Source organism: Rattus rattus, chromosome 3 (assembly GCF_011064425.1).
Source record: "Rattus rattus isolate New Zealand chromosome 3, Rrattus_CSIRO_v1, whole genome shotgun sequence".
Lineage (NCBI taxonomy): Eukaryota > Metazoa > Chordata > Mammalia > Rodentia > Muridae > Rattus > Rattus rattus.
Window position 1 is genome coordinate 62,644,717 of NC_046156.1, and position 16,519 is coordinate 62,661,235.

Sequence of the window (16,519 nt, forward strand, 5' to 3'; positions counted from 1 at the left end):
TCCTTTAGAATTACAATGGCGTGTCTGATGTGGAGCTGAGAGTAGCATTACCGGATGGAGCAACTGTTACTGTCAGAGTTAAAAAGAACAGCACCACAGACCAAGTGTACCAGGTAAAGTCAACTTGACATTGGGTGACATGAAGCTAAGAACATAAATTAAATGGCTACTGTGAAGTTAACTTTGTCCTTCTTAAAAGAAAGCGGTATGAGAACTGGGTGTATTGGCATGTGCTTGTATGCTTGTAATCTCAGCACGTGGGAGGCTAAGGAAGAATTCTGTAAACACTAGAGTATTCAGGAGTATAAAACAAAACCTTGTGGGTTTTTTTTTTAAGTGCAGTAAATACCCCAGAGTGCAATGGTTGTAATTAACTCTTCCTTCTCCTTTGTTGTTGTAAAAAAAAAAAAAACAAAAAACAACAGACTTTTTAAAAAAGTGTGTGTGTGTGTGTGTGTGTGTGTGTGTTGGCACTTGTGTGCATATTTGTGGAGACTGAAGGTTACATTGATGTCTTCCATAACACTAGGTGTCCTCCATCACTCTCTGTCTCACTCCTTTGAGATGGACTCTCCAGGCTGCGGCCAGCACACTTCAGCACTCCTCCTGGCTTCACCTTCAGTGGTGCTAGGGTTACGATCTTGAATGCATAGAGATCCATGCTCACTTTTTTATTTGGTTGCAGGGGTGGGGGTGTTCAAACTCAGTTCCTCGTGCTTGTTAGTAAGTGCTCTCACCTACTAAACTATCTTTCTAGTCCCTTGTTAAAAAAAAAAACACAAAAGCAACCTCGTGTGTGTGCGTGTGTGTGTGTGTGTGTGCCTATAGAGGTACACATGTGTGTTCAGATATACATGCATGTATGTGCGTGCTTGTGGAAACCAGAGGTTGTCACTAGGTGTCTTCCTAGATTGCTTCTCCACCTTACAGACTAAGGCAGGATCTCTCTAGCCAATTTGAGCTAGGGACCCCCTGGGGGCTTGGATTACAGGTAGCTCGTACAGCTCCCAGCATTTATGTGGTAATGAGAGATCTGAACTGTTTCTCACACTTGGACTGCCACAGAGCTATTTTTCCAGCCCTGTAAAACACTTTTTAAAAACATATATAAAATCAAAATAGAATCAAATATAAATTCCTCTATATACTTTTTTTTTTTATTATGTGAGATATAGAACCCAGAGCCTTGGGCGTCACGGGAAGTACTCTACCACTGAACTGTACCCCAGTTCCTCCATCGGTCATATGTAGTAACAATCAAGACCTTGCCACTCTTACACCATGACCTGCTTTTCCTTTTCCTCTAAGGTTGTTTGTTTGTTTGTTTTTGGTTTGGTTTGGTTTGTTTTTTTAAGCAAACACCATGTAGAGCTGTGTATGCTTTAGCATCCATCTAAAGCATGTATTCTGTATCTCATGTCATCATCAAATATTAAAAAGGACACTACTTTTAACTCCATAGAATTTTCCAGTTATCAGAATGATAGTTTATAGTTGGTTTGTTAAATCTGGATCTAAACAGCTCCTCATCTCCCTGCAGTTTTATGTCTCATTTACTGTACAGCGTATCCTTTCCCTGCTTTGTGTGCACACGTGTGGACGTTGGGTCATTCTGAGTTTACCTTCTTGATTCCTCATTTATCAGGTCCTTCTAGTTCCTGCATTTTCTATGAATACAAGTTTGCTCTAGAGGCAAGTTCTATTTTTTAATACAAATACAAATACTTCATAAGGAGGCTGTAACAAAATATACTCTGTTGTTTCTCAGTGTGCACTGCACAGTCTAGTTGTGATATGTGGTACGTGATTCACGAGTAGTTTGGTGGTGAGTGCCTGGTCTCTTCGCTATAGAGGGTCTGCACATCAGTAATTGTTGCCTTAATCAACATCTGTAGAAGCTGCAAAGTGCTGACTTCCAGTTCTCACTCCCTCTTTTTTTTCTTACACAGCTATAATTCTATAAGTAACTTTCCCTGGAAAAATAACAGATTAGAGAAAAGCTGTTTGTGGGGCAGAATGGGTAAATATTTAGTTATTTCCTTTATTGGTAATTTTCAGGGAAAAGAATTAATGTCTTAGTTGATTCCAGTGTTGTCCAGTGCAACAACTTACAGTATTTTATTTTTAGTACAGGTAAATTTCTAATTAAATGTGATTGAGTCAGTTCACTCGCATGCTATTATCTCATTGATGCTCAAACGGTTCATCTTTGCCCAAAAGACATCCCTTCCTGCCTGCTTCTATGTACTTTTGATGTGATCATTACCTTCTATAGGCATTTTAGAATAACAGTGAATCTTGAGCTTTTCTTTAAACATTTTCTGCCCTAGATCTAGAATAGCCCTTCACCAGTTAGTCTTGGTTCCTTTGTGAGAAATGACATCCAGATCAGATCTGTGTGTCATCCAGTCACTGCTCATACAAAGGCTTGTTTGTAGCGAGTGAGAACGCCTACTCTCCATTTGATCATCTACAGTGTACCATGGCAGTTGACTTACGTAGGATTCCAACATCTTCAAAATCTTACAGTAGTGGGTAATTACACAAAGTTTGTTTTTACAGTTTTCAGATGTTTTATTCTCTGCTTCCTTCAATGTTTCTTTAGAAACATTTGGTAAACCTAGGTATTTTGTTGTCTAATTTTTATATGTATGTGTGCCTATGAATATGTATATAAACGCACACAGTTATCTGGAACGACCAGAGAGGGCACTGGGTATCATGAAACTGGAGTTTCAGTGTAGGTGCTGGGAACTAGACTCGTGTCCTCTGTGAGAGCAGTGAGCACTCTTATCTGCTGGGTCATCTGTCCAGCCTGAACCTAGGCCGGTTTAATACTCTCCCTTCTCACATCTTACTACTGTGTCTTGTGGCTAGAAGCCATTTTGTAAATCCTGAGCGTATTCCAGTTTTGGTCCAGTGCAGTAGAGAATAGTGATTTAAAATACTTGTAATTTCCAGTTCCTATACAATATCAGGAATTGAGACTAGATATGTGAGCAGACATAGGAAGAAGCGATACAGTCGTTATTTGGTTCAGTCTTCCAATGATTTTTAGCTATTTAGTGATGCCTTGCTTATATTGGGAATGCTCATAAAAAACTGATTTTGTTACTACTGCTTTTTGCTTTGTGCTTCTTTTTGTTACATGTATGAAATTTCAATTTTAATTTATTTGCACACGAAGTCCTTAGTTTCTAGAGAGGATTGATTGTCAACAGTTTGTTACTTTCGTGAAGATATCAGTGATGGTAATTCTTAAGAACAAGGTAACCAATGTTCTCAGTTTAGAACATAGATCATCTGAAAAATAAAACGTTTGTGAATTCTGACAGGAAATAACAGTGCTTCAAGCTCAGGAATCAAGCACAGAAATGCACACATCTAGTTCCAGGTGCTAGGAGGCTGAGGCAGGAAGACCACGTGAGTCTAGGAGTTCAAGGCCAGTAGTCAACATATCGAGACCCTGTCTCTAAAATAAACAGAAATCAAAGGTTGAGGGGTCAGCAGCCACAGTGCTGGCTGCTCTTCCAGAGGACCTGGGTTTGATTCCCAGCATGCACATGGCAGTTTATAACTGTCCATAATAGCATTCTTGGGGACCTGCATCTTCTGGCTTTCATGGGCACCAGTTACACAGACATGCAGGCAAAACACTCATACACATAAAATAGAAATAATTAAATAATCAAAGGTTGAGATCTTGTGTGTTAATAGCCTGTAGCAAATGTAAGCTGATTATGTGAAACTAGGGAGCAGAGAATTTGTTCTCATGTACGAGGTGACTCAGTGGGTAAAGGCACGTTCCTTTAAGCCTGACCACTTAGTCTAATCCTTAGGACACACATGATTGAAGGAGAGCTGATTCTTGTCTTATCAAGTATATTTCTTTCTTTTTTTTTAATTTTTATTGGATTTTTTAAAAATTTACATTTCAATGTTATTCCTTTTCCTGGTTTCCCAGACATAAGCCCCTATCCCATCCCTCTCCCCTTCTTCTCTAAGAGTGTTCCCCTCCCCATCCATCCCTCCCTTCCCATCCCCCCAACATTCCCCTACAATGGGAGTCCAACCTTGGCAGGACTAGGGGCTTTTCCTTCCATTGATGCCCAACATGGCCATCCTCTGCTATATATGCAGCAGGAGCCATGGGTCAGTCCATGTATAGTCTTTGGATAGTGTGGGAGCTCTGGCTGGTTGGCATCGTTGTTCTTATGGGATTGCAAGCCCCTTCAGCACTTTCAATCCTTTCTCTAATTCCTCCAATGGGGGTCCCGTTCTCAGTTCAGTGGTTTGCTGCTAGCATTCGCCTCTGTGTTTGACATGCTCTGGCTGTGTCTCTCAGGAGATATCTATATCTGGTTCCTGTCAGCATGCACTTCTTAGCTTCATCCATCTTATCTAGTTATGGTGGCTGTATGTGTGTGTGTGTGTGTGTGTGTGTGTGTGTGTGTGTGTGTGTGTGTGTGTGTGTAAATATATATATGGGCTGAATACCCATGTTGGGCAGGCTCTGAATGGCCGTTCCTTCAGTCTCTACTCCAAACTTTGCCTCCATATGCCCTCCTATGAATATTTTTGTTCCAACTTTTAAGAAGGAGTGAAGCATCCACACTTTGGTCATCCTTCTTGAGCTTCATGTGGTCTGTGGATTATATCTTTGGTCATTTGAGCTTTTAGGCTAATATCCACTTATCAGTGAGTGCATACCATGTGTGTTTTTCTGTGATTGGGTTACCTACCTCACTCAGGATGATATTTTTCAGTTCCATCCATTTGCCTATGAATTTCATGAAGTCATTGTTTTTGATAGCTGACTAGCACTCCATTGTGTAGATGTACCACATTTTCTGTATCCATTCCTCTGTTGAAAGACATCTGGGTTCTTTCCAGCTTCTGGCTATTATACATGAGGCTGCTATGAACATAGCATATGTGTCTTGTTGTATGTTGGAGCATCTTTTGGGTATATGCCCAAGAGAGGTATAGCTGGGTCCTCAGGTAGTGCAATGTTCAATTTTCTGAGGAACCTCCAGACTGATTTCCAGAGTGGTTGTACTAGTCTGCAATCCCACCAACAATGGAGGAGTGTTCCTCTTTTTATACATCCTCGCCAGCATCTGCTGTCACCTGAGCTTTTGATCTTAGCCATTCTGACTGGTGTGAGGTGGAATCTCAGGGTTGTTCTGATTTGCATTTCCTTGATGACTAAGGATGTTGAGCATTTCTTTAGGTGCTTCTCAGCCATTCGATATTCCTCTGCTGAGAATTCTTTGTTTAGCTCTGTACTCCATTTTTTTAAATAGGGTATTTGGTTCTCTGGAGTCTAACTTCTTGAATTCTTTGTATATTTTGGATATTAGTCCTCTATCAGATGTAGGATTGGTAAAGATCTTTTCCCAATCTGTTGGTTGCTGTTTTGTCCTAACGACAGTGTCTTTTGCCTTACAGAAACTTTGCAGTTTTATGAGGTCCCATTTGTCGATTCTTGATCTTAGAGCATAAGCTACTGGTGTTTTGTTCAGGAAATTTTCCCCAGTGCCTATGTGTTCAAGACTCTTTCCCACTTTCTCTTCTATTAGTTTGAGTGTATCTGGTTTGATGTGAAGGTCCTTAAGCTTTGTACAGGTCGTAAGAATGGATAGATTTGCATTCTTCTACATGCTGACCTCCAGTTGAACCAGCACCATTTACTGAAAATGCTATCTTTTTTCCATTGGATGGTTTTAGCTCCTTTGTCAAAGATCAAGTGACTATAGGTGTGTGGGTTCATTTCTGGGTCTTCAGTTCTGTTCCACTGATCTATCTGCCTGTCTCTGTACCAATACCATACAGTTTTTATGACTATTGCTCTGTAATACTGCTTGAGGTCAGGGATGGTGATTCCCCCAGAAGTCCTTTTATTGTTGAGGATAGTTTTCGCTATCCTGGGTTTTTTTGTTATTGCAAATGAAATTGCAAATTGCTCTTTCTAACTCTATGAAGAATTGAGTAGGAATTTTGATGGGGATTGCATTGAATCTGTAGATCGCTTTTGGTAAAATGGCCATTTTTACTATATTAATCCTGCCAATCCATGAGCATCAGAGTACTTTCCATCCTCTGAGATCTTCAGTTTCTTTCTTCAGAGACTTGAAGTTCTTGTCATACAGATCTTTCACTTGCTTGGTTAGAGTCACACCGAGGTATTTTATATTATTCGGGACTATTGTGAAGGGTGTCATTTCCCTAATTTCTTTCTCAGCCTGTTTATCCTTTGAGTAGAGGAAGTTTACTGATTTGAATTAATTTTATACCCAGCCACTTTGCTGAAGTTGTTTATCCGGCTTAATAGTTCTCTGGTGGAACTTTTAGGGTCACTTAAGTATACTATCATATCATCTGCAAATAGTGATATTTTGACTTCTTCCTTTCCAATCTGTATCCCTTTGACCTCCTTATGTTGTCTGATTGCTCTGGCTAGGAATTCGAGTACTATATAGAATAAATAGAGAGTGGACAGCCTTGTCTAGTCCCTGATTTTCGTGGAATTGCTTCAAGTTTCTCTTCATTTAGTTTGATGTTGGCTACTGGTTTGCTGTATATTGCTTTTACTATGTTTAGGTATGGGCCTTGAATTCCTGATCTTTCCAGGATTTTTATCATGAAGGGGTGTTGAATTTTGTCAAATGCTTTCTTAGCATCTAATGAATTGATCATGTGGTGTTTTTTTTCCTTTGAGTTTGTTTATATAGTGGATAACATTAATTGATTTCCTTATATTGAACCATCCCTGCATCCCTGGGATGAAGCCTACTTGATCATGGTGAATGATTGTTTTGATGTGTTCTTGGATTCGGTTTGCAAGAATTTTATTGAGTATTTTTGTGTCAATATTCGTAAGGGAAATTGGTCTGAAGTTCTCTTTCTTTATTGGTTCTTTGTGTGGTTTAGGTATAAGTATAACTGTGGCTTCATAGAAGGAATTTGGTAGTGCTCTGTCTGTTTCAATTTTGTGGAATAGTTTGGATAGTATTGGTATGAGGTCTTCTATGAAGGTCTGATAGAATTCTGCACTGAACCCACTTGGACCTGGGCTCTTTTTGGTTGGGAGACCTTTAATGACTGCTTGTATTTCTTTAGGAGTTATGGGGTTGTTTAAATGGTTTATCTGTTCCTGACTTAACTTCGGTACCTGGTATCTGTCTAGGAAATTGTCCATTTCCTGCAGATTTTCAAGTTTTGTTGGATATAGGCTTTTGTAGTAGGATATGATCATTTTTTTTTTGAATTTCCTCTGATTCTGTTGTTATTTCTCCCTTTTCATTTCTGATTTTGTTAATTTGGATACTGTCTCTGTGTCCTCTCCTTAGTCTGGCTAAGGGTTTATCTATCTTGTTGATTTTCTCCAAGAACCAACTTTTGGTTCTGTTGATTCTTTGTATGGTCCTTTTTGTTTCTACTTGGTTGATGTTAGCCCTGAGTTTGATTATTTCCTGCCCTCTACTCCTCCTGGGTGCATTTGCTTCCTTTTGTTCTAGAGCTTTTAGCTGTGCTGTCAAAAGTGCTCTCTCCTTTTTGTTTTGTTGTTTTTGTTTTTTTGGAGTCACTCAGAGCTATGAGTTTTCCTCTTAGCACAGCTTTCATTGTGTCCCATAAGTTTGGGTATGCTGTGCCTTCATTTTCATTAAATTCTAAAAAGTCTTTAATTTCTTTCTTTATTTCTTCTTTGACCAGGTTATCATTGAGTAGAGTGTTGTTCAACTTCTATGTATTTGTGGGCTTTCTGTCGTTTTTGTTGTTATTGAAGACCAGCCTCAGTCCGTGGTGATCTGATAGGATGTGTGGGATTATTTCTATCTTCCTGTATCTGTTGGGGCCTGTTTTCTGCCAGATTATATGGTCAGTTTTGGAGAATGTACCATGAGGTGCTGAGAAGAAGATATATCCTTTTGTTTCAGGATGAAATGTTTTATAAATATCTGTTAGGTCCATTTGGTTCATAACTTCTGTTAGTTTCTCTCTGTCTCTGTTTAATTTCTGTTTCCATGATCTGTCCATTGATGAGAGTGGTTTGATGAACTCTCCTGCTACTATTATGCAAGGTGCAATGTGTGATTTGAGCTTTAGTAACGTTTCTTTTATGAATGTAGGTGCCCTTGTATTTGGAGCATAGATATTTAGGATTGAGAGTTCATCTTGGTGGATTTTTCCTTTGATGAATATGAAGTGTCCTTCCTTACCTTTTTTGATGACTTTTGGTTAAAAGTCGATTTTATTCAATATTAGAATGGCTACTCCAGCTTGTTTCTTCAGGCCAGTTGCTTGGAAAGTTGCTTTCCAGCCTTTTACTCTGAGATAGTGTCTGTCTTGTCTCTGAGGTGTGCTTCCTGTATGCAGCAAAATGCTGTGTCCTCTTTACATATCTGTTGGTCTATGTCTTTTTATTGGGAAATTGAGTCCATTGATGTTAAGAGATATTAAGGAATAGTGATTGTTGTTTCATGTTATTTTTGTTGTTAGAGGTGGAATTATGTTTGTATGTCTCTCTTCTTTTGGTGTCATTGCAAGGAGATTACTTTCTTGCTTTTTCTCAGGTGTAGTTTCCCTTCTTGAGTTGGAGTTTTCTATTATCCTTTGTAAGGCTGGATTTGTAGAAAGATATTGTGTAAATTTGGTTTTGTCATGGAATATTTTGGTTTCTCCATCTATGTTAATTGAGAGTTTTGCAGGATATAGTAGCCCGGGCTGGCATTTTTGGTCTCCTAGGTTCTGTATGACATCTGCCCCGGATCTTCTGGCTTTTATAGTCTCTGGTGAGAAGTCTGGTGTAATTCTGATAGGTCTGCCTTTATGTGTTACTTGACCTTTTTACCTAACTGCTTTTAATATTCTTTCTTGTTTTGTACATTTGGTGTTTTGACTATTATGTGATGGGAGGAGTTTCTTTTCTGGTCCAATCTGTTTGGAGTTCTGTAGGCTTCTTGTATGTTTATGGGCATCTCTTTCTTTAGGTTAGGGAAGTTTTCTTCTATGATATCTTGTTGAAGATATTTACTGGTCCTTTGAGTTGGGAGTCTTCACTCTCTTCTAGACCTATTATCCTTAGGTTTGATCTTCTCATTGTGTCCTGGATTTCCTGTATGTTTTGGGTTAGGAGCTTTTTGCATTTTGCATTTTGCATTTTGACAGTTGTGTCGATGTTTTCTATGGTATCTTCTGTCCCTGAGATTCTCTCTTCTATCTCTTGTATTCTGTTGCTGATGCTCACTCTATGACTCCTGATCTCTTCCCAGTGTCTTCTATCTCCAGGGTTGTCTCCCTTTGTGCTTTCTTTATTGTTTCTATTTCCATTTTTAAATCCTGGATAGTTTTGTTTAATTCCTTCACCTCTTTGGTTGTGTTTTCCTGTAATTCTTTAAGGGATTTTTGTGTTTCCTCTTTAAGCACTTCTACTTCTTTACTTGTGTTGTCCTGTATTTCTTTAAGGGAGTTATTTATGTCCTTAAAGTCCTCCATCATCATGATAAAATGTGATTTTAACTCTAAATCTTGCTTTTCCGGTGTGTTTGGATATCCAGTATTTACTTTGGTGGGAGAACTGGGCTCTGATGATGCCAAGTAGTCTTGGTTTATGTTGCTTAGGTTTCTGCACTTGCCTCTCACCATGAGGTTGTCTCTGGTGTTAGCTTGTCTTGCTGTCTCTGACAGTGGCTTGACCTACCTGTAGGCTTGTGTGTCAGCACTCCTGTAGAACTCTTATCTTTCAGCCAGATCTGAGTACAGAGAGCTCTGCCCAGGTGTGTAGGTGTTCCTGGCGACTGACTTTCAACTCTCAGTGCAGGCAGAAATCAGAAGGGTCCTGCCCCTGACTTCTCCTGGGTTCCTGTGCCCAGAGGGCACAGATGGCACTAGGTGATTTCCTCTTGGGTCAAGAATGGGGGCAGAAAGTAGTCGTCTCCTCTGAGTTCTCTGGAGTGTCCACACTTCTGAGGGTCCAGCTCTCTCCCCGACAGGATTTGGGTGCAACGAGCTGTGGGATCGGTTCAGTTTAGTTCCGGGCACAGCTAGAAACCTGAAGTGCCCTGTCCCAGAGGACTTCTGCCTTTGTGTGTCCTGAGTCTACCAGGCAGGTCACTTGGAGCAAAAAAGTTGGTCTTATCTCTGCCCTCACGTGTGTAGGCGCTCCTGGCGCCTGGCTTTCAGCCCTTGGCCAAGTACATTTCTTTAAGTGATATAAAAGACATTTGTGGGGGCTGGAGAGATAACTCAGTTCTAAATGATCTATTGTCTTTTTCTGGTCTCTGTGGGTACCCAAATATATATGGGATCATTCACACAGACACAACATACACATTAGTAAAAAATATTTTAAAAATCTTTGTGGAATTAGTTCATATTTGAGAAAGGAAATTTGACACTAAGGAGGAACTATTGCTAACTTGTATCAGAAGAGAGAGGTGCTCAGGGAAGAGAGTGGACAGCTATATTTGGGTTTGTGCTGTGTGTGCATATGTGCACCTTAAGAATACTGTGGGCCATGAGAGTTTTTATGAAGACAGGATGCAGCGTCTCCTTTTCCATGCTCATGCATGTACCTGCCCCCATAGTATTGTCTGGGCTTGCTTTTCCTGAAATAATTGTATCCTGTTTAAACTTCAGGCTATTGCAGCAAAGGTTGGCATGGACAGTACAACAGTGAATTACTTTGCCTTATTTGAAGTGATCAATCATTCCTTTGGTAAGTGCCAGTAGCTGTTTACTATATTTGGGGGGGGGGTGTTAGTCCTATACTGTTGGATAAAAACTGTTGAGAGGAGAGCTCCCACTTATGCCTTCAGCATAGGATCTGGCAGATCTTACAAAGGATTTCTGATCAATATTCATCCCTTTTCTTCTTTTGTCAGTATGTAGCAACTTTGTATCCTTGGGAGCAGCCATTTTCTATTATTTTTCTTCCCAACTGTCAGTGGCCTATTGCACAGATATAAATTTGTTGTAAAGAATTGGTAAGAAGCGAGGATGCTTGGATTCTAACCTTATCCCTTTCCAAGCTTTCTGGAAATATTTCTTGGAATTTTCCAAGGTGAAATATTGAGTCTGTGTTTGCAGTGTTGTAAAGCCTGGTAAGCCTCAAGAAAGATTAGGAGAGCTAGAGTAGGAATTAGAAGGAGTAAGCTAGGCATGGCGGCACAAGAATCCCAGCCCACAGTGCAGCCAGGCTGTACTCAGTAGACACCTGGAGTGTGACAGATGCCATAGGATTTGGGGAGTGGATGAGGAGTTCCTTTCAGTTCTGTATGAATAAACGCAGAGAGTGGCTATAGGAGAGTCCACATGGCTCATCGCTGGGTAAGGGAAGAGGCTGCTCTGAAGATGGTTGGTGGACTGAGCATGTCCACTTAGATGTTTGTAACAACAGGTCATAGATAAACATTTTAACTGAATTTGGATTTGGCACTTTCTCTACAGTCAAGTAATCTAAAGGATCAGTTATCTAAGCAACAGATTTCACTCATTTGCTTTCCTGGATAGATTCATAATTAGAAAGAGTGGATTTGGCTGGGCATTCTGTTGTTTTCTGCCCCTGACTTATAGTAAGTAGTTTGATGAATTTGGGCTGGTGCTGTAATTAATGACAACCTACCATTGTTGGTCTGCTTTGTACAGTTTGTACTAGGGAAACTCCTATGCATCGCTCCACTTCACCTTTCTTTGTTTTGTCTTCTTCAGTACGTAAGCTGGCCCCTAATGAATTTCCTCATAAACTGTACGTCCAGAATTACACATCAGCTGTGCCAGGCACCTGCCTGACCATTCGCAAGTGGCTCTTTACAACAGAAGAAGAAGTCCTCTTAAATGACAATGACCTTGCTGTCACGTACTTCTTTCATCAGGTGGGTGAAGAAGTCTTCTGCTAAAAGCTAGGTCCCTTTCTTGTATATAGTTAGTAATTTGACAGTTCAGTGTGAGTCCTTGGGTCCAAGTAGTACTTAGAGTGTGGTTCATCCTATTTCATAAGTCATAAATGCTAGAGCTGTGCCAGAGTTATTAAAAAGTTCACATTTTTAATAAGTAAATTGAGCTTTATGGTTATGTATATGTTCAGAATTTCTAAAGCAATATTATATATACTGTGTGAATCTGGGAAAAGCAAAATGTCTGTTTTTACATCATTCTTATATCATAGTCAATGCAAAGACTTCTGTGACGTCAAAGGGTACAGGAATTTGTGCCCACCAGTGTGTGATTCTTCGGTGAATACCACTCTACACATCATTAAATATAATGTAATTCTGACACAGTCTGCCTGGGAATATCAAATCCTACAGATCAAGGGCTAAATTCCTCAAACTGCCTCCTTTTTTAGACCTAGTTTCAAGTCCTCTGAAACTGATAAGCTGTTGGCTGCAGATCAAATTTCTATGAGCACACACATGCACATGCACACACACACACACACACACACACACACACACATAACTGGTTTAAATAATTTGCTTACACTGCTCACAGAGCTCAGGAAATTTGATATTTTACAGGACACGAATAAGCAAGAAATACAGTAATGTATAGTGAGCCCTAAAAGGTGTAAAGCATAGGAGCTTCTATCTTGGAAGAGTTGGGAGTACACTGCAGTCCTGGCAGGCGGATGCATTCTCATGTTCGCTGTCCTGCAAACTGGCCGTGTTAAGTAGCCCAGGAGCTTCATCTTTTGGGTTTTGGAGTGAGTGTGTGTGAGAGAGTGTGTGTGTGTGTGTGTGTGTGTGTGTGTGTGTGTGTGTGTGTGTGTGTGTGTGTGTGTGTGTGTGTGTGTGTGTGTGACTGACTGACTGACTGTGCCAGTGTGCATGCCCCTCTACTCACATGCTGAGGCCAGAGCAGTCCCCATGTTGCTTGCATTACAGGCTTGCAGATCCCAGCTTTTTTTTTTTTTTTTTTTTTTTTTTTAATTTTCTTTTCCCCATGGGTAGTGAGGATTCAAAGTAGGATGCTTGTAGAGCAAGCACTTTTACCCACTGAGTCATTTCCCTTTACTTTGGGGTATGTGTGTTACTGTGTGTGTTAACAGGGACTTAATGCACGGACATGACTGTGATATAAGCAACCATATTAAAATGTGATTGGATATACGCTGTTAGATTTGATGGTGATTCCCACGTTGACCTTTTTGTACAGCATTCCTTTTTCATAGTCCTAAGGTTCTCTTCATAAGCAGGGATCTTGTCATAAGAGAGAGGGTTTTGTTTCATTTGTGTTTGTATTCATGGGAAGAGAGCGGTAATGTGGGAGCACATAAAAGCCTGTTGTGTGGAGACCAGAAGTCAATGTTTTATGTTCCTTAGGAATTATCCTCTTTGTTTTTGAGGTAGGGTCTCTCGCTAGGCTTGGGAAACATCATTTATGCTAGTCTGGCTGGCTGCTGTCACTGCCTCCCCAGGACTGGGGTTACAAGTGTTTGCCCCACATACTTATACCACACTAGAACCCCATCCACTCTGCATTGGACTTTAGCTAAAACTTTATTAATCACCTAGCCTCCATCAGCCCCTATTTAACTGGAGGACCATGATGCTTCTTGGGGTCTTTAAGAATCAATGTCGGGGGTTGAGGATTTAGCTCAGCGGTAGAGCGCTTGCCTAGCAACCACAAGGCCCTGGGTTCGGTCCCCAGCTCCGAAAAAAAAAAAAAGAATCAGTGTCAATTCAGAACCAGTATCCAATTGACCCTGGAAAATCTGATTGTTTCCTTTCTCCCAGCATACAGTGACCCTTGTAAAAAGTCTGTAAGTCCCTCTGGGGAAGAACTAGAGAGAAAGGTTAGCAGTAACTCTTAGGCACTTTACCAAGGTCCTTTTGTTCATGGGATGCTGGGTCTGCAAACTAGTTCAATTCTGGTAATTGGGTCACAGGCCGAGATTTCCTCTTACCACCTCCTAGTAATATATCCTTTCTTACATTTGTTTGAGAGTTTTTCTGGTTATACAGATCAACAGAAATGGTGTAGGCTTATCTATTTTATGCCTGTAAACACCACAATAAGTCAGTACCAAAAATGTTCATTAAGGTCATGGTACTATAAAATCACTTTGCCAGTGCTGACGATTACAGGTTAGACCATTGTGGTAGCCCTGCTTGTCATGACTCAGTGCTGTCTGGCACTTGGGTAGCCTCTGCTACCCAAGGGCCCAGTTAAACCATCACATTTTTATTCATCTAGCTGAGCAATGGCATCTCCAACCCTAAGGTCTGGCACAAGGAAGGGGCAACCAGAAAGCCCTTCAAAGTGCCAGTGCCCTCTCACCATTCTGTGTTATACGATTACTGAAGGGTATGTCTCCTGGGCCTTCTCTTTGTGTAGGATCAGATACACAGTGTACCCACTCTAACACTGCAGTTTCCCTGAGCCCTAAAATCCTCCAGCCCCTGAGCCAAGGGATTTCGGGGATCTTTAGCTTCTTTTCTTTAGACCATCTTTTAGCAAATGCTTCAGCCAAGCAGTCAAACTTTTGATACCTTTTAACTGTGTGAGCTTACATATAAAACTTAGAGTCTCCACTTAGAGAGTCCATATGTATAAACCCAGTCTGTTTGATCCAGTCTTATGTTTCTTCTACCTTACTCAACACCCTTAAAATCCATTCCCATTCATATTTTTAAGATTTCTGTTTGAGTGAATTAGCAAACTCATTAAGCCCTTTAGTAATGTGGTGCACTCCTCCATGACCACACCTTTGATCTCCCCTGTAGGAGCCTGCTTAGCCTTAAGTCTAATGGGTCCAGAGGTCTATTGATGGGCCCTGAGGGACATCAGGATTGGCTGCCTGATACCTCCTTCAGAGAAAATCACTGCTACTTCAGCATACAATGAAGAATTAACTCCTCCAGGCAAAGGTGAAGAGGGCAATACTACAGGGATTGGGGGTACATCCTCTGCTAAGCATGGGGAGACTACGTCCTCATATGAGTTAAACACTTGAGAATCTGAGGGTTCAAAGTCCTTAACTTTGGGTCCTCCCACAAGTCTTCATCCCAAGTTAGAAAATCCCATTTCTGCCGATCAGTGTCCTTAAACACTGATGCCCTCTAGGGCTGGAACTTGAATAAACTACCATAGGTCAGCCAACCTTAAAATGAGAGCTTGGGCTTGATTATCTGCAGCTCAAGCTCGGCGGCCACTGAAGAGAAGATTCTCTTGCAGGGCATACTTAAAAACCTTTAGACTAGTGTTTTCAACTCTCCTAATGCTGCAACCCTTTAGTACAATTCCTCATGTCATGGTGACCCCCAGCCATAAAATTATTTCATTGCTACTTCATAACTAATTTTGTTATAATCTGTTTCCCAAAGGGCTGGCAACCCACAAGTTGAGAACCATGGCTGTAGACAGTTTATGTGAACCTAGAACTGGCTGCATTCTTTCATTGCACTCATGCTTTTCCACTGTCAGTTTATTATCAAGAGCTTCTAAGGGAAAACAGCCGGCACTGTTACTGTTTTAACATTTATCCACAAATTGTCAAAAGTTTATACAGTCATTAGATTCCTTGTTGTCATCAAATGTTTCTAGCTTTAGTGTTCTCAATCTATCAGGGGTGTTTTCAGTGACTGAGTGTCTGAATTGTAAAGCCTATACCAGAAGCTTCAAAAATTCACCCTCAGCTGGGTGATGGTGGCATGCACTTTTAATCCCAGCGTTCAAGAGGCAGAGGCAGGTGGATCTCCGAGTTTGAGGCCAGCCTGATCTACAGAGGGAGTTCCAGGACAGCCAGGGCTACACAGAGAAACCTTGACTCAAAAAACCAAACAAACAAAAGAAAGAAAAATCATGCTTATAATTCTCTCTCTCTAGAACCACTCCAGGTACCACAATCTGTACTAGTTAGGGCTCTTCAGAGACACAGAATCAGTGTGTGCATGCATGTATGAGCTTGTGAATGCTTATTAGACTACCTCTCAGGCTGCCCCATTAGTCCCACTGGTTCAGCAATGGCTGCCACCTGGCAGAAAGTTCATGAATACAGTAACTGTTCAGTACATGCACATGTGCTCATCTGTTGGGTTTTAGTTGATTCCAGATGCCAAGTTGACAACCAAGATTAGCCATCACACTTGTTTATTACTCAGTATGTAGTCCTGACATTGACTTCATATCTACTGTGTTACAGATTCAATGTAGGGATTAGAGGCATGTGCCATCATGCCTGGCTCAGAATCGTGTACCCTGCTCTGCATTTATTTTCTTTTATTATGTTGAGCTCTATGTGGAAATTTTGTCTTTTCTGATCTGGCAAATTATTTGAATGATTAAATTGATAACTTCTAATCTATTGTTCACTTTTTGAACTCTGATTCTCATATGGGACTTTTTGTTCTGTCCTTCATATCAGTTTCTTGTGGTTACCCCCTACACACACAGACTGATCGTGAACTCTCTTGTAACTGAGCATGACCTTGCCCTCCTACTGTGGCCTCCTAAGTGCTAGGGTTGCAGGCGGGCACCACCACACCAGCTTTTTAAGCAGTGTGTGGTTCAGGAG

The 16,519-nt window shown here is 40.8% G+C and overlaps 1 protein-coding gene across 2 annotated transcripts in view; it reads left to right on the plus strand.

Moving 5' to 3' along the window:
* Positions 1-16,519, plus strand: part of Snx27 (sorting nexin 27) — a 78,959-nt gene that overhangs the window by 46,543 nt on the left and 15,897 nt on the right. For both annotated transcript variants that reach the window (XM_032897810.1, XM_032897811.1), the window contains exons 5-7: positions 9-113; positions 10,642-10,720; positions 11,713-11,876. In XM_032897810.1, coding sequence (XP_032753701.1) covers positions 9-113; positions 10,642-10,720; positions 11,713-11,876 — 348 coding nt within the window. The remainder of the gene's footprint in view (positions 1-8; positions 114-10,641; positions 10,721-11,712; positions 11,877-16,519) is intronic.